This window comes from Aplysia californica, unplaced genomic scaffold (genome assembly GCF_000002075.1).
Source record: "Aplysia californica isolate F4 #8 unplaced genomic scaffold, AplCal3.0 scaffold00482, whole genome shotgun sequence".
In the NCBI taxonomy this organism is placed as follows: Eukaryota; Metazoa; Mollusca; class Gastropoda; order Aplysiida; family Aplysiidae; genus Aplysia; species Aplysia californica.
Window position 1 is genome coordinate 153,927 of NW_004797752.1, and position 15,426 is coordinate 169,352.

The following is a 15,426-nucleotide window of genomic DNA, read 5'->3' on the forward strand; positions in this document are numbered from 1 at the left end:
TTATTATTATCATCACAAAATCAAAATTTATAAGGAGAGAGAAAAAAAACAACTCTTTCATTTATTTTAAACAATTGCAATACATTATGTTTTTTTGAAAATTGCTTTCTTCAACATTTAAAACTTAAATTTAGAAAAAAAATACTTCTTGAGTGCATACAACCAGCACAACAGATTAAGAAAATAAATGGGCCTAGTACACCTCTTTGTATTTTACGTGTCTTGGAATTGCATTCAAATTTTGTGAACTATACATCTTGTAAAAGAATAAGCCACAGATTTTATTTCTATAGTTTCCACCGCGCAAATGAGTTTACTTTTACTTGTGGTTTTATTATTTCATTTACTTTCTCGATAATTTTCTCTCTTTCTACATCGTAGGCACAGATTACTGGAGATGAAGCTAGCAGCGTACAAAATTTATGAGGAATATCTTCAGAGTGTCATAGAGGCAATGCCAGAAGGTAGGACACCATTGTATGAGGTTGACCAGATAAAACCATGGGCGGTATACTCAATAGTGACATGTTTCTATATGATTTGAACTTTTGATACTTTATGTGGCATGTTGAAAAATGATTTATTTTACGAATTTTAGCCCTATGGAATAGATACATCAAGTTAATAAGTGGAGTTTGTATTGTACAGTTTATTAGTATGAAATAATAAAAGACATATTGAACTTAAGGAAAAGGGCATCAGTTGAAAATTGTTGATTTTCGGTAAACATTTCCACCAATGGATTACAAGAAGTAACCCCTTTTGTCAGAATGCCTCACGTTTGTTTAGCAGATGGTTGGTGAAGAAATGAGATCAAGGGGGAGAGTGTCAAATTGGTCGAAAGGAGAAGGAACTACATTCTTCAATTCATAACTTTTTGGTAATTATCCTTTGTGAAGTTGGTCTGTGGGTGCCCCATGTAGCATCACTTGACTGAGAAAACAACGAATAAAGCAACATTCATTTTACATAACTCAGTCTTCTTCATAACAGGCTGCAAAGGTTCATTGTTTGCAAATATTTTAGACTTATCAGGATTGTCATATCTTTTACTCTAGACTACTTGCCATCGTCGGAGGATAAAGTTAAAAGTCTAATGATGAGGCATCGGACTCTCAGCGAATCCAACAAAGGCTTAGTCAACAACTTGGATGAAATGACTGATGAGGTTAGTCTTTTTACCTTGCCTTCTTGTTCTCCAGTATGCATTCATAACAATACATAATATACTAATGTAAATGTTCACCCTCTTTGCCTTTGCCCCTGTCTCTAGCTCTTTGAGCTTTTTGATACTGAACTGTTCTCTTCAATATTTAGACAAATAATGATTCAATATATACACTCACATGTACAGACACTTATGACTTGTCTTGAACAGAATGATGAATTTAAAAAAAAGATGATGTTAGGAGTATTTATCCACATTACTGATCCAATAATTTCAAATACATGTAAAGACTTAAGTAGCAAAATACCGCTAAGCCCATAATAGTTCAATTGTTTAAAGAGAACTCAAAATGTAACAATAGAAATCGTGGTAAATCATTCAAAAAGATTTTGAAAGTTAAAAAATCATTCTTATTGTTTAAGAACACAATAAAATGTACATTGAAGAAACATATCATCACTGTGCTATCAAAATGGCTTCAAAATGCTACAAGCCTTTTATTTTGTTTGGTGGTACTATACCTATCTTTTTGTAAAATCAAAGCAAAATTGCTCTAGCTGTCACAAAAGAAACATGCCTGGCAAGTTTTACCATTATTAAATGATAAAAGTAATAGTTTAGTGAAAGTTTTTCCCTTTATCTCAAAAGAAGCAAAAATTAGATGTGCCATTTTGCTGGCACAGTGACGATGTATAGAGAACTCATTCTACACTGAAGAAATTTTTATAAAACCTCTAGTTTTTCAAAATAGAAACAACTATTAACATGACAATGTATTTACAGTGGAGTCCACTTATAATGAGTCCTGAAATAAGGAGAAGTCTGTTATAAAGACACTATTCTAAAACCTCGTTTTTTTCTCTTCTTTATCTTTGTAAATAAAATACTGCTATAGCCCAATCTAACAAACATGTGAGGCGGTTATAGTGGAATATTGCTGCTGCTGTGCTCAGTGCATAGGCAAGTATACGAAATTACAAAACGTACGGCGAGCGTTCTTTTTTATTCTTTGGTCCCCAGGTATGGAATGAACTCCCATATAAAATAAGATCTACCCCAACAATTTCCATTTTCAAAAATCAGCTGCAGCATTTTTTATTCACAAAAGCATACCTGTCATAATGATGTACTCTGATATATATATATATATATATATATATATATATATATATATATATATATATATATATATATATATATGTACGTATATATATATTGGCGTAGTAGTACACCGTAGTATATGCATGTGCATGCCAGACTGTGAGACTGAAAAAATAGTGTGTGAGAATGAGAGAGAAAAAGAGAGAGAGAGAGAGAGAGAGAGAGATAGAGAGATAAGAGAGAGAGACACCCAGAGAGAGAGAGAGAGAGAGAGAGAGAGAGAGAGAGAGAGAGAGAGAGAGAGAGAGAGAGAGAGAGAACGGAAATGTTTTTTTATCTGTATAGAATGAATCTTTCTAGTTACTCACGTTTGAACTTTATTGTGACCGTTCGTGAATTTTTATTGCATTGTATATTTTTAGTGAACGCATTTCCAACCTCACTGTGAGATTGTTTTTCTCATAATATAAATTTTTACACATATATACATTAAAATTATATCATGTATGATACTTTGTTTTACGTATACGCATGTCGATTAATTTTTAAGATGTGATGTCTTTTTCGTTGAAATGCGCATTGAGCATCTTTTAGAAAATGGAAATGTGCAGTATAAATGCTATTTATTATTGTTATTATTATTATAATGTAAAACCTCGCCAGTTGAGAAACTTGTTATTGATCTAGCGAAACAAAGAATGGGAGAGCCCATGTGCGTAAACAATGAAGGCCGGAGTGACTGAGTAGGGAGGTTGTGGCATGCGCAGACAAGCAGAACGCATCACTTGATAGGCTAGCCTAGGCCTAGTCTAGATTATCTAGGTTTACCATGCCTCTCACTTCTCTGATGCAGGAATGGAGAGGTCACAGCGATGTGATGGATGGCGCGAATATGTAACGTGGGCAAGCAGATGGAATGCACCACAGGGTGTGGTGGGGTAGGGGAAAACACTGCAGGCAAGTTAGCCCAGAGCCCTTTCTTTCTGATCGCCAACGCAGAGCTGAGAACATCGAAAGAAAGAAACCTGATTCGATTTTTGATCAAGTAAGACCTAGAGGTCATGTTGAAACAAAATCATCTTCAGGGGAGATAGCAAAATATCCCTTATAGCAAGAATCCTGCTATAACGGACATTTTGCACCAGTCCCCTCCCTCTCGTTACAACAGGATTCCACTAACAGTTTTTCATTTTGTATACTCATCCTGAAGTATTCTGTGCTCACAGTTGGAAACTTGCAAAAAGGCCCTGGATGTGATGAAGCAGGACCACCAAAAGGACAAGCTGTCCAACACATCGATGCTGTCACAGCTTCAGGAGAAGCAAGAGGAGAACTTGGACAAGAATGAGCAAATGGAGCAAACGTTCGAAATGAGCAAATGGGAAATGAGAACAAGGGTAAACTCACTTATGAACTGATCAAATTTGATTTTTTTTATTGTATGATGACTGTATTCATTTATTTAAGGAACGTATTGTATGCACATTCATTAACTTTTATTTTGTGTTAAGATGAAGGTAATGTAAAGCACCTTGTGATGTATTGTGTGGTAGTGGGCGTTACAGAAGTTATCTCCATTCTTTTTCTTGTTTTTGTTCTTGTTGTTTTTTTCTCCTTCTCCTTTTTCTTCTTCTTTTTCTTCTTCTTTTTCTTCTTCTTTTCCTTCTCTTTTCCTTCTTCTTCTTCTTCTTCTTCTTGATGGGGAAATGTCTGCTCAAGTCTATGTCATTGATCAGATTTCTTTTGCAGTCAAACAACTGATCCTTAACTTAATTGAAGCTCAATATTAATGTTGACCGGGATGTAGTGCCTTGTTTTATATGAAATGTAAGAAATATTAAATTTTGTGCATGTATCTGTAAATATGAATTTTTTTGTCTGATTCCTATAACAAATAATACACTCAATTTCTTACGTTCATTTCCATTCACAGAGGACGGAAGTTGGGGTCATATTCATGGCAATAAACAATATCTATGACAAATGCAGAAAGTCTGATGACGAACCTGACAAGGCAGATTGGAACTCAAAGTTGAACAGAATAAGAGTACGTAGATAATTAATTCAAAATTTCCTTTTCTTTACACTAAATTAGTGGTGTTGGTAGCCTTGTGATCAGGCTACCGAACTTGTAATCGTGAGATTGCAAGTTGGGTGGTTCGAACCTCTGCTCTGTCAGACGTTGTGTCCTTTGGAAAGGCACTTTACATGAATTTCCCACTTGGCTCGGTCCTTTCAGATGAACGTTAAATACGGAGGTCCCGCCTCTTAACTCATTCGCTACGCCGAGCCATGGGGGGTCGGCGCGGCTAAAGTGCTGTCAGTACGCTAAGCCGCCCCTGGCGGCTCGAGAACCGATCTTCAATTTTAGCTTATATTCTATTCCAATCCACATATCCATGTTAAAATAAAGGTCATAATATAATGTTGACTTCCGGGTCAAGCATTTCCACTGAAAATCGGAAGTTTAGATGCTGTTTTGAAACGCGATTTCTTAGTTTATTCGACTTTGTTTTATCGCGATGCCAAAATTATAGCCCGGACACCAGTCTTAGTAATTTTACACAACAAAATCTATCATTATTTTGCCCACTTAAGAAGTGTAGGACTCTTTTTTATAATATTGATACAATTGGACTCATATTGCCAATGCACTGTTATTGAAAAATCAATATTTTTGAGTGCCAGATCTAGGTCTAGATCTAAATGGTCAAAATATTTTTTTCACCCCAAAATCACTACTTTTTGATAAAATTACACAAAGTGCCACTCAAGACATGTATAGGTTTATTTCAAATACGATTCTGAATAATTCCATATAAGATACGAGTGGGTTTTTTTCTGTTTGTGATCGTTTTTCAAGATTAACATTATTTTTTTTTTCAATATCAGATGTTATGATCCAAATGTACAAATTTTATGGAATGCATGTAAATAACTGCAAACTTTTCAATATTTTCCAGTTCTATATTCATTTATGGTCATTTTGATGTATCATTTGACTAGGTGCAAACATATTTTTTTAGTTTCACCAAAGATTATTAATTTTTTATTTTCAAATTTTATCCGCATCCAATCAAAATTGTGTTGCATAATCGAATCTTACAGGAACAAAAGTTGAAAAATACATAATAAACATTACAGATGTATTCTACAAACCATACTGAAAATATTGGTATATAATACGTTGATATTTATTAGAATTTGTGGCCCCAAAGACCTTTTAACTGCCCACTAGTCATCATCTCATTCGCCCTCCTGAAAAAAATTCGTCCACAAGCCGAAAATAATACGTAGCGAATGAGTTAAATAACCAAAAATTGTTGATAGGGGCGTTTAACTACTTAAACCTATACCATTTTTTCGCTAAATTGCGGGAGAAGCTATTTAAATAAAAAGGTAAATAGGCCTAGACAACTGTTTACGTTAAGGAGCATTTGTTCAGTATCGCAGTTATACCACATTGTGGAAAATTTCTTAAACAAATACACTGGCTCACAAACATGTTCATGCATGTACAAATACACACTCACACACAAACACACACACACACACACATAAACACAAACACACACACACATATACAAACACACAAACATGTGTGAGGCATCATGGTGAGAGTAAGCGCTGTTCAGAGTAATGAAATAAAATAAAAACTTTTTCCACCCGTTGAGCAATTTTAATAGAAATTTTTGTTTTGGCCTCGGAACCTTTTTATGTCCGTTCAAAAACACATTCCTGCTTGGTGTTTACTAACGTTTCCCTGGTTAACGTGACCATCATTGTGCCCTTGTTCTTTTAATTTCATACTTGGAACAAACGCAAAATTATATTTTTCTCTTTCTCTTTTTCATCCACTCAAAGGATTACCTCCTGGAGAGAGAAGGAGTGGTGAGTTTGGTACAAAACGCACCCAGTTCCACCTCAGGAAGCTCGACCATGGAACAGACAGTCACCCAGACTAAGTCACGAACAAAGGAAAAGGCACCAGTCAAGTTAACAGTCACAGGTCACTGAGTGCAAAAGTGGTTGCTGTTTTAGTCTATTACCGACCTGAAATCTTGAATATGATGTGAACTCAAACGGTTTCTATTTGAGAGAAAATAATAGTGGAAAAGTCTAATTGATAATAATAATAATAGATAGCATTTGTATAGCGCATATCCCCGCTCTACAGCAGGCTCTATGCGCTTTACACTATATTATTACCCCAGCAGACCATAGAGCACTCCGAAACATTCTCAGCTTCCCGGGAAGCATACAGTGCGAGCAGCCGATTAAGCGCTCAAACACTAACAAACTGACAAGATCTTTCACTGTCTATAGCCGGGTACCCATTCCCACCTGGGTGAAGTGAGGAAAATAAGTGTAAAGTGCCTTTCCCAAGGACACAACGTCGGGCCCCTGACGGGATTCGAACCCACGACCTTACGGTTGCGAGTCCGAGAGCCTAACCACTAGGCCACCGACGCCACAATTACATTTTTGTTTTTTGTTAGGTACCATAATATTGGATTTAAAACAGAAGTTAGTGCTCCTGAACCATCATTTACCTCTGCTGTCTAAGAGAAACATTGCGTTGTCTGTTCTCAGCTGCCCAGTTATGTCCTCAGTGGCTTCTAGCCCTGTTCACCCCTGCTTCTCTTTGCTTCAGTTTATTTTCTTTGCGTTATCTGATATTCTTAAATTGTGGTGGAATCAAGCACTCTTCAATTTTGCGACATATAAAGTTATTTGTATCATCTTAAAACTTGTTAATTTGCCTTACTTTTGATGAAAAATTTACCTATCTTCAATAAAAGTCAAGATATCTTGGATTTAAGGAGGTGGGGTTGCCTGGTTTCTGATGTAACATACGCGAGAAAATAGCCGCCAAATTCAGTAGCTTCCAAAGCTTTAGAGTCCTTGAAAACATAAAATTTCCAGTTTTTGTACCTTAAATCAATCGTGTTTGTGTAAAAATCCACACAGCAATGTGTTTTTAAATGGACATAAAAGGTGATGAGCCAAACAAAAAAATTCGATAAAAAGGACCAAATGGGGCTCCAATTTCATTATTTTGACGGGTGCCTGATTTCACCACGATGCCTACCAATTACAGCTGAATCAGTCCAAGATGGCCACCCATTGTCTCGGAGAAAAGTGGGCATCTGAGACAGGTGGCTGTTTTACACAGTGTCATATTAATGTAAGAAATAAACAAAGGCAATTATGTGAACGGGTCATTTGCACAGGTGATTGTCATATACATGTGGACATTAGAGCAGGTTCAACTGTATTTTAGATAGGATGGTTATTTTCCAACTAAAATGTTTTTCAAGTAAGCATTATTTGGAAAGACCTTATGTTAATTCTACAAATTTAGGTTGTATGTATAGTTTCCCATTTTTTAAAACGTCCATTGCAAAGGTTGTACTTTTGTTAGGGAAGACATTACGGTTTACTGCTCAATCTAGAAATACAAAATAGCCTTGTAACATGTTTTGAATGATCTTCTTGGATATTTTTTCCAGCTTTTTTCCTCTCATTAACGTCCAGGAACAGGAAACTCCAGCATTAAAATAAATTGCTCAAAGAATGTACTAACTACAAAAAAGGCTTCCCTTTCATTATCATGCCAAAATGCTTTTCTTTAGCAAAATACTTTTATTCAAAGAGGCATTTGCTTTTAAAACAGTTTTATTCTTCGCTATGGTCTCTATTACATGTTGTTTTGAAGATGATGAGCTTGGTTGCTTATTACAGGCCATGAGATTGAAATAAAAATGTTGTGGGAAAGGTTTTCTTGTCCCCCTCCACCCTCCTTCAAATGTTTGTTTACAATATCTTGCTGCTTGAACGAATGTGTAAATGTTTGAAATATTTCAAAATCTTATTGGCGATTTACGAAATCTCACCTATCAGTTTCCATGTACACAATGCTGTTACGTAGAAAGTAGTGCCGATTTTTCACTTAGTTTTTCTTGTACTTTATTTCTATGTATGTATAGTATAAGGTTTTACGGTGCTCGCAACTGCTAAGGTCATATGAGCGCGCGAAACACAAGTTGTTCACCTCTGCGAAAGTTCACTTCACGACTGGCTAACTAATTTACTTTAAAATGCTAAAAAGTTAAAATATTCAAATTTGGTGTAAGTACATTTGTGATCTAAAACAACTTTTAAGTAACAATAAAAATTTTTAATAGTATTAAATTCACTCTACAACTCGCCATAAAGGCCAATGGCCTTTATAAAATTTAAAATTCTGCCGGGAACAACGACGGAGAAAATATCCTGCAATTTCTTGCATTTATAATATTTCCTTTGGATCTCTCCAAAGTCTAGACATTCTGTTAAAATGTGTCTAATGGTAAAATCTGTGTCGCATCCGACACAGAACGGCTTCTCCTCTCCCTGTAGGAGGTATTTGTGGGTCAGGGCCGTGTGTCCGATGCGCAATCGAGTAAAAATGACTTCGTCTCTTCTGGAGAGATCCGAAGGATTTCGCTGTTCTAGTTTGGGTTTAATTTCATATAATTTATTATTTTTCTGGTTTTCCCAGTGGCTCTATGTTTCTATGTGACAATGGAAGCATTTAAATGTCAAGAGAATGTTTTTTGTTTGATTCCTGTAACCCAGAGATCTATTTCATAATTGTGTTCTAGTTATTGTGTAGTTAACTTTGTGGAAGCCTTTTTACAAATCAGTATCTGTCAATGTCATGCAGAACTTGAAATGGAGACAAAGAGCAATAAATAAACTCTAAAAGAATTACTTAAAAGTTGAAATATGAATCTACAGTACACTTTATAAGTATGATGTGGATACATAAATGAATGGAACGTTTTTGTTCAAATTATGCATTATATTTATTGTGGATTGAAGAATAGGTTTGTATTGTTTGATGCCCTGTTTTGCTCATCCATTGGTAATGAATTTAAATGTCAATTCTTTACAATTCCTGAAGTGTACAAAGTGTAAGGGTCTATCTTTCTTTGACTCCAGCAGTTCCAAAATTAAGGTGCTGACTGGCCATCACAGTATTTAATCTTCTCTTGTCATGGCACTCTACATTTTTCGTTTCTTTTTTATTTTTTTCGTTTAGTTCAGAAAGATGCCAACTCAGAAATATTATGTTTTGATGAAGTACAAGTTCCACTGTATATATAAACTATTGACATCAATGTAAAGTTCAGTCTTATGCCATGTACCAGGTGCACAATCTAAACTTTATATACTCGGAAAAATAGTTTTTTTAAGGCATTTTGTCTGCTAACATTATTTTTTTCTTTTCCTTCCCTCTAACCAAATTTTGCATGTAATGAAACAAGTCTTTCATAGAATAATACAATGTAAATTTTACTTTTGAAACTATTAGATCTTCTCCTACATGAGATCTATATATGCTGGTATCTTGGTAAAATATTTCAGCCGCAGACAAAAAAAAAGGTCTTATCGCCACTGAGTAAAGTCTCATGTTTTACCATGTGTACATAACGATTTTGTGACCAATTGGTGATAGGAAAGAAGCTTTGAGTTTGAGTAAAGAGAAGCACATGGCCAGTCGTATAGTGAAGGAAAGAAGCAAGACAGATAGATAATAACAAAAGAGAGAAAGAAAAAAAGTAGAACCTACCAGTGACAACCTCCAACCACTCACTAGGGGGAGAAACCTTGTGCAGAGTTTTTGATAAGATGTTCAGGACATGTCAGGAAATAATTAACACTATACCCTGAGGAAGTGTTAGCTTTGTAAATACCTCATTCCATTAGCGGCCAGTTTTCATTTCAGCTGCACAAGTACTGGTTGTAAAAAAAATGATTCTGTATTTATGTTTACAGTATCACGACTAGTTGGGGTTTCCTTCTGTTGGAGAATCCTATTTGTTTGTTTGTTTGTTTGTTACTGCAAAGACATTTTTGTCTCCATAAGATGATTTGCATGTGAATTGTACTTTGCTGTTAACGGAATCATAACAGAGTAGAGGAAGGTTCCAAACTTGTAATTTTTTTACACAAAATAATGCCAAAAACACTTCCTTGCCTGCAATACAGTTGATGTCAAAAATACATTTCTTTATGTCAGAAACATTTTGTTTTGTTTGTTTGGTTGAGTAAGGAGAAGCACATCAGCACAATAACGGTCATTTAGTACTGTGAAAAAGTAAGACAGACCGACAAACAACAGAGAGAAAGTAAAGAAGTAGAACTTACCAGTAGCACACTCCAACCATCTGCAAAGCCATCCTAAACTGTGACAGAATTAAAACAGATACAGGAAAAGATAAATACAAATTTTGACACAGGGGACATTTTTTTCCCTTTTGTACATGAAAAAGTAGAAATTTTTTTGCAGTGTTCATGTAGAGAATGTTTTACGATTTTTAATGCAGACATATTTTTTGTAGGAACTCAATAGAGTATAGGAATTTAGAAGTGTGTGTGTGTGTTTGTGTGTGTGTAAGTGTATGTGTGTTATATATGTGAGAAAGTAAACGTGCGTGTATGTCTGTATGATTGTGTGTATATGCACGCGAGTGTGTGAGAGAATGTGTGGGTGTGTGAGTGTGTGTGTGTTTGCACGTGTGAGTGTATGTGAAGGCAGGAGTGTAACCTATGTATACAAGTACATGGGAAGGTGCATGTTTAGGTTAAAACCTAAGTGTTTCTATGATATGTGCATCTAGTTTGTATGAAAACAAAGACATCTGGAATGACAAGACCTGGAATTGATGACAGATGTATAAATCTAAAATAAACAATTCATTTTCACATTTGTTGTTCAAGTTTTAGTTTTAGTAGAGGTTTTACGGCCCTCACAACTGCATAAGATCATATGAGCGCAAAGGGGTGGACGTCAACAGAGAAATCCTAACAGGGAATCAGACTTACTCTGCTCACCTCTCTAGTTTCAACAGCACAAAGTCTGCTTCGACTATCAAGGCACCCCGGAAATAGCGGGTCACAAGAGTGTGATAAACATACAAAAGAAGTAGAGGAAAACTGATGATAGTAACGATGAGGAAAGAAAAAGCAGCAGTTCCCTGTTGCAATTCCGGCACAGTTATAAGCATGACATCGATGAATCAGCCCATTTACAATTTACTGGGCAACAGAACATGGAAATGTCCCCCCTTTGGGAATGACCTAAAGACACTTCAGTCAGTTCAAGTTTCATGATTTATTCGCATAGAATTTGACATGAAAATATAACACTCTACAAACAGATATTCTAAACATAAAATTGTATGTATATATATATATATATATTAACAATTTTGTCCTGAATGAGAAAGCAATATCCTTTACCAACACTTATTAGTCAATGTCAAGCTTAAATTTTAATTTTCTGTAAAATAAATCATTGCTCATCACCCCTGTTAAAATTTGTATAAAACTGTACATATTTACAGGGAGACAATAGGAAATCAAAATTCCAAATTAGTCACTTTCATCAGAGTTGATATTTACACAGTTTTTTTTACAATAAATGTCCAATAAAAAAAAGTACAAACCAATACATTAACTTATTAATCCCTGTGTCTCTTGCATAACACTTTAGATCATTCCATCTCCACTCTGGTAACAAAAACACTTTATAACTCATTTGAGCCTGAGCTATTTTTCACCCAACTACTATGGCAGCCTGAAAGTTTTGGAGTATATTGAATCGTTAACCACAAAAAGACTGAGAAAGCTGTAATTATTTTAGAAATGCAACAAAAGAAAGAAAGAAATGCTCTTACAGAAAATGAAAACTGCATTCGATATGTCCCAACAGTTTTTATTTTATCAATACTTTGAAATGCCAATGTCTAGGGGTTGAACAAGTATATTTTGCGCCCAGTTTTGCAATGCAGGGGTGACTGACTTAGTCTGTTACAACTCAAAAAGTACCCCACATAACTTCACCAAATTTTTTACAAAACAAAACAAGTGGGTAAACTGTTGGTTCACCGTTTCCCGTAACTTGATACCAAAATACACCGGAGATATTGACCAATAAAGTGCATCCCGTAGATACACGGGATAAGGCCATTGGGCTGGCGGTGCATCCCGTAAATATACAGAAAAAGGCTCAAGTGAGTGAAAAGTGAAATTGATTCACAATGGTGGTAAAGTAGAAACACAACCTATCATTTCACAACCAACAAGAACGATGTCAGTGAAAAACGACAAAAGTCGATCACAGACTCATAAAATTTTGAAGGTAAGCTTCCAAGTTAAATTGTGTCCAGGACGATTACAACTTTAAAGTTAAAAAGGTCAAATGTCATGTGTGCTGTAATAAAACTTTAGAAGAGTTGTGGTGTTGTTGAATATGAACTTGATTGGGAAAATTAAACTTCCAGGATTGAATCTGAATCAAATCCAATTTTGTTCTCTTCTTTCCTGGATATATTTCCTCTCAGCTAAGTATCTCTACAGGTGAATAAGTGCTTTATGCCCTTAAATTATCTACACCGTATCTACTAGGCAGTGAATTACAACATTCAGAAATTAGGATACAGTACAATGATTATATTAGTTAATGTCATTTTTAAGAAGTTGCATTTGTAAAAATCTCCAAAATACAAGTACATTTCCTTGTAATAAATTGAGGAGAACTCAAAGGTTTCGAGTTGCTTTTCGTTCTCTGAACTGTTCCATGAGCATAGGAAAATTAAGGACAGACAAATGAAAAAAAACAACCCACAACCAGCCCCCCCCCCCCCCCCCCCAAAAAAAAAAAAAAAAAAAACCCAACAAAAAACCCTAACAGAACAACAATAAACAACACCCCCCCCCAAAAAAAAACATAAACAAAAAATAAACCCCTTTTGTATCCATATCCAAATCGCAATCATAAACAAGGAAAAATAAACTATACATAATTCTTTCAAGACTTCCCTTTTTCACCTAAGCATGACTGACTAAATTGTACACATAAATTGAAGCTGCAGATGAAAAGAGATGATGAAAAGATACCACATACCGCATCAGACATTCATTCTCTTATACAAAAGCAGTCTCCCCCACCCACTATGGACTAGATCTTATTTATTTCACTTTCCTCAACAACTTTGAAAATCCTTTCAATTTTTCAGCCTGTTCATTCCTAGTTGTTTATTTGGTAGTGTACTGATTTTAAAGTCTTCCTTTTTTTGCTTCAGCTCTTCGTCTTTCTTTGAAGTTTCTTTTATCAGACTGCATTAATACTTTCAATTGACTAGTCAGAAGAAGGAAAGGTATTTTTGTACATTAAAAAAAAATTATTTATATCAAATACTTCTTTTGAGGTTCACCATTTGTTTAGTGTTCTAGAAATCATCCATTTACTTTTTTCATTATGTGTGGTTCTGAGGAAGCATTAGGAGAACCACATTTAAAGTTTATTTAGAGTTTATTTAGAGTTTATTCGTTTCAAACGTTTCTTTTCTAAAAAGGGAATTGACTGGATCCATCTGTCACGACTATTAAAAAAAATATATCATAATACACAAATATGTTATATAACTGTATCTTCAACAAAAAAAACCCAAAAATAAATAATAACTTCCATCAACAGTCTACCTCAGACGCTGTAGCAAAGAGGCTTCTTAAGTCTGAAGATGAAATTCTCGAGACATGTGAATTGTTCCTCTCATCTTTTCTGAGACATTTCCTTTCCACCCTGTGTCCCAACACAGGAACCAAGAGACACACATAGGGAATGACCCACATTGTTTCAGTTTTAGTTTTAGTAGAGGTTTTACGGCGCTCGCAACTGCATAAGGTCATATGAGCGCCAGAAGTAGAGGTGTTACAAGAGAGTAACAAACATAAAAAAGAAGAAGGGGGAGATAAGGACGATAGATGTTTCATAGGAAAGAAGAAGCAAACCACACCAGAGCACCCGCCAACCACCCACGACCCACATTGTGTCTTGAAGAAGGACACTAAATTGTTTTAATGAATCTAGAAGAGCACTAAATTTCAACATCAACAATCTCCCTGAAGCATGTGCACTGTCACGACATAAATCAACACATCACATCTTAGTAGTGCAATCTCCGGAACAAGGGGGAACAACTAAACAATACCTTTTCAGTTTTAGTAAAAGTTTCACGGCACTTGCAACACAATAAGGTCAAATAAGTGCCGAAGAATAGATGTGTTACAAGAGAGTAACATACACAAAGAAAGGAGGAGAGAAAAGGACGATAGTCGTTTGATAGGAAAGAAAGAGCAAACAACACCAGAGCACCCGCCAATAACCCAGAAACAATATTTTAAATTTAACCTACGCACAAGCAATAAAAAGGTAATGATCAATGTGGAATGATTCATAAAAAATAAAAATCACATCACAATTGCAATATTCTTCTGTTCCAAACCGTCCTGGGGCAGGATATCACAAAAAAAAGGAAAAAAAAGAAGGTACAAAAACAAAAACATCCAAAGCCAGGAACAACATTTCAATAAAAACAGAACTAAAACAACCTTCAAAAATAAAGTGACGCTTTTCCATGAACAGGATTTAAAGCGAACAGGAGTAAAAATGCCTATGATAATCTCGTAACTCTTTGAGCTTACGTTGACAATATCTCTGCACTAGTGATGAGGTACATTATAATAGTAAAAACACCCATCCCTATAACAAAAGCATTAAAATCAAAAAGGAATTTACACTCCAAACTATAAACAACCATTTGCTAAAAAGACTAAAACAACAGGAAAACAAACTTGCAATGATCTCTTCAGAACTTCCCATGGAGTCAAAGAAAAGAACACAACACTGGCTTAAAAAACCTGCAATGCATAAACAAATGTGACTTCACCAGGAATATGTGCTGACAGTAATTAGAGAACAATTTGTTCCAAAAAAAAAAAATTCTAAAAATTATCAAGAGACTGCCAGGTGCAAACAGTTAGATCAGCACAAGAGAGCTTGACCTAACTGAAAATTCTGCAAATACTGGACGACATTTTCTATCAACAACTGAGAATGAGACAAAGATAATATGTGACCTGCACAAGACACACAGTCAAGAATCAACAACAAGGAACAGTAGCTATTCCAAGACACAGCTTTAGTCCTCTTGAAAGAGAGATGCTGGTAAATACAGGGCATTGTATGCAATATATAGAAATTAACAACAAAATATTGACGAGAACAGAGCTACAGAAGGCACAACAAGATAAAGTTCTTCAGG

At 35.3% G+C, this 15,426-nt stretch overlaps 1 protein-coding gene across 1 annotated transcript in view; it reads left to right on the forward strand.

The window, feature by feature from the left end:
• LOC101857431 (cilia- and flagella-associated protein 73) overlaps positions 1 to 6,465 on the forward strand; it is a gene marked incomplete in the record, with an annotated part of 14,580 nt that extends 8,115 nt beyond the window's left edge. The window contains 5 exon segments of the mRNA XM_005105623.3: positions 382 to 464; positions 1,059 to 1,168; positions 3,496 to 3,666; positions 4,203 to 4,316; positions 6,134 to 6,465. Of these exon segments, the coding sequence (XP_005105680.2) occupies positions 382 to 464; positions 1,059 to 1,168; positions 3,496 to 3,666; positions 4,203 to 4,316; positions 6,134 to 6,286 (631 nt within the window).
• Positions 6,466 to 15,426: the final 8,961 nt, after the last annotated feature.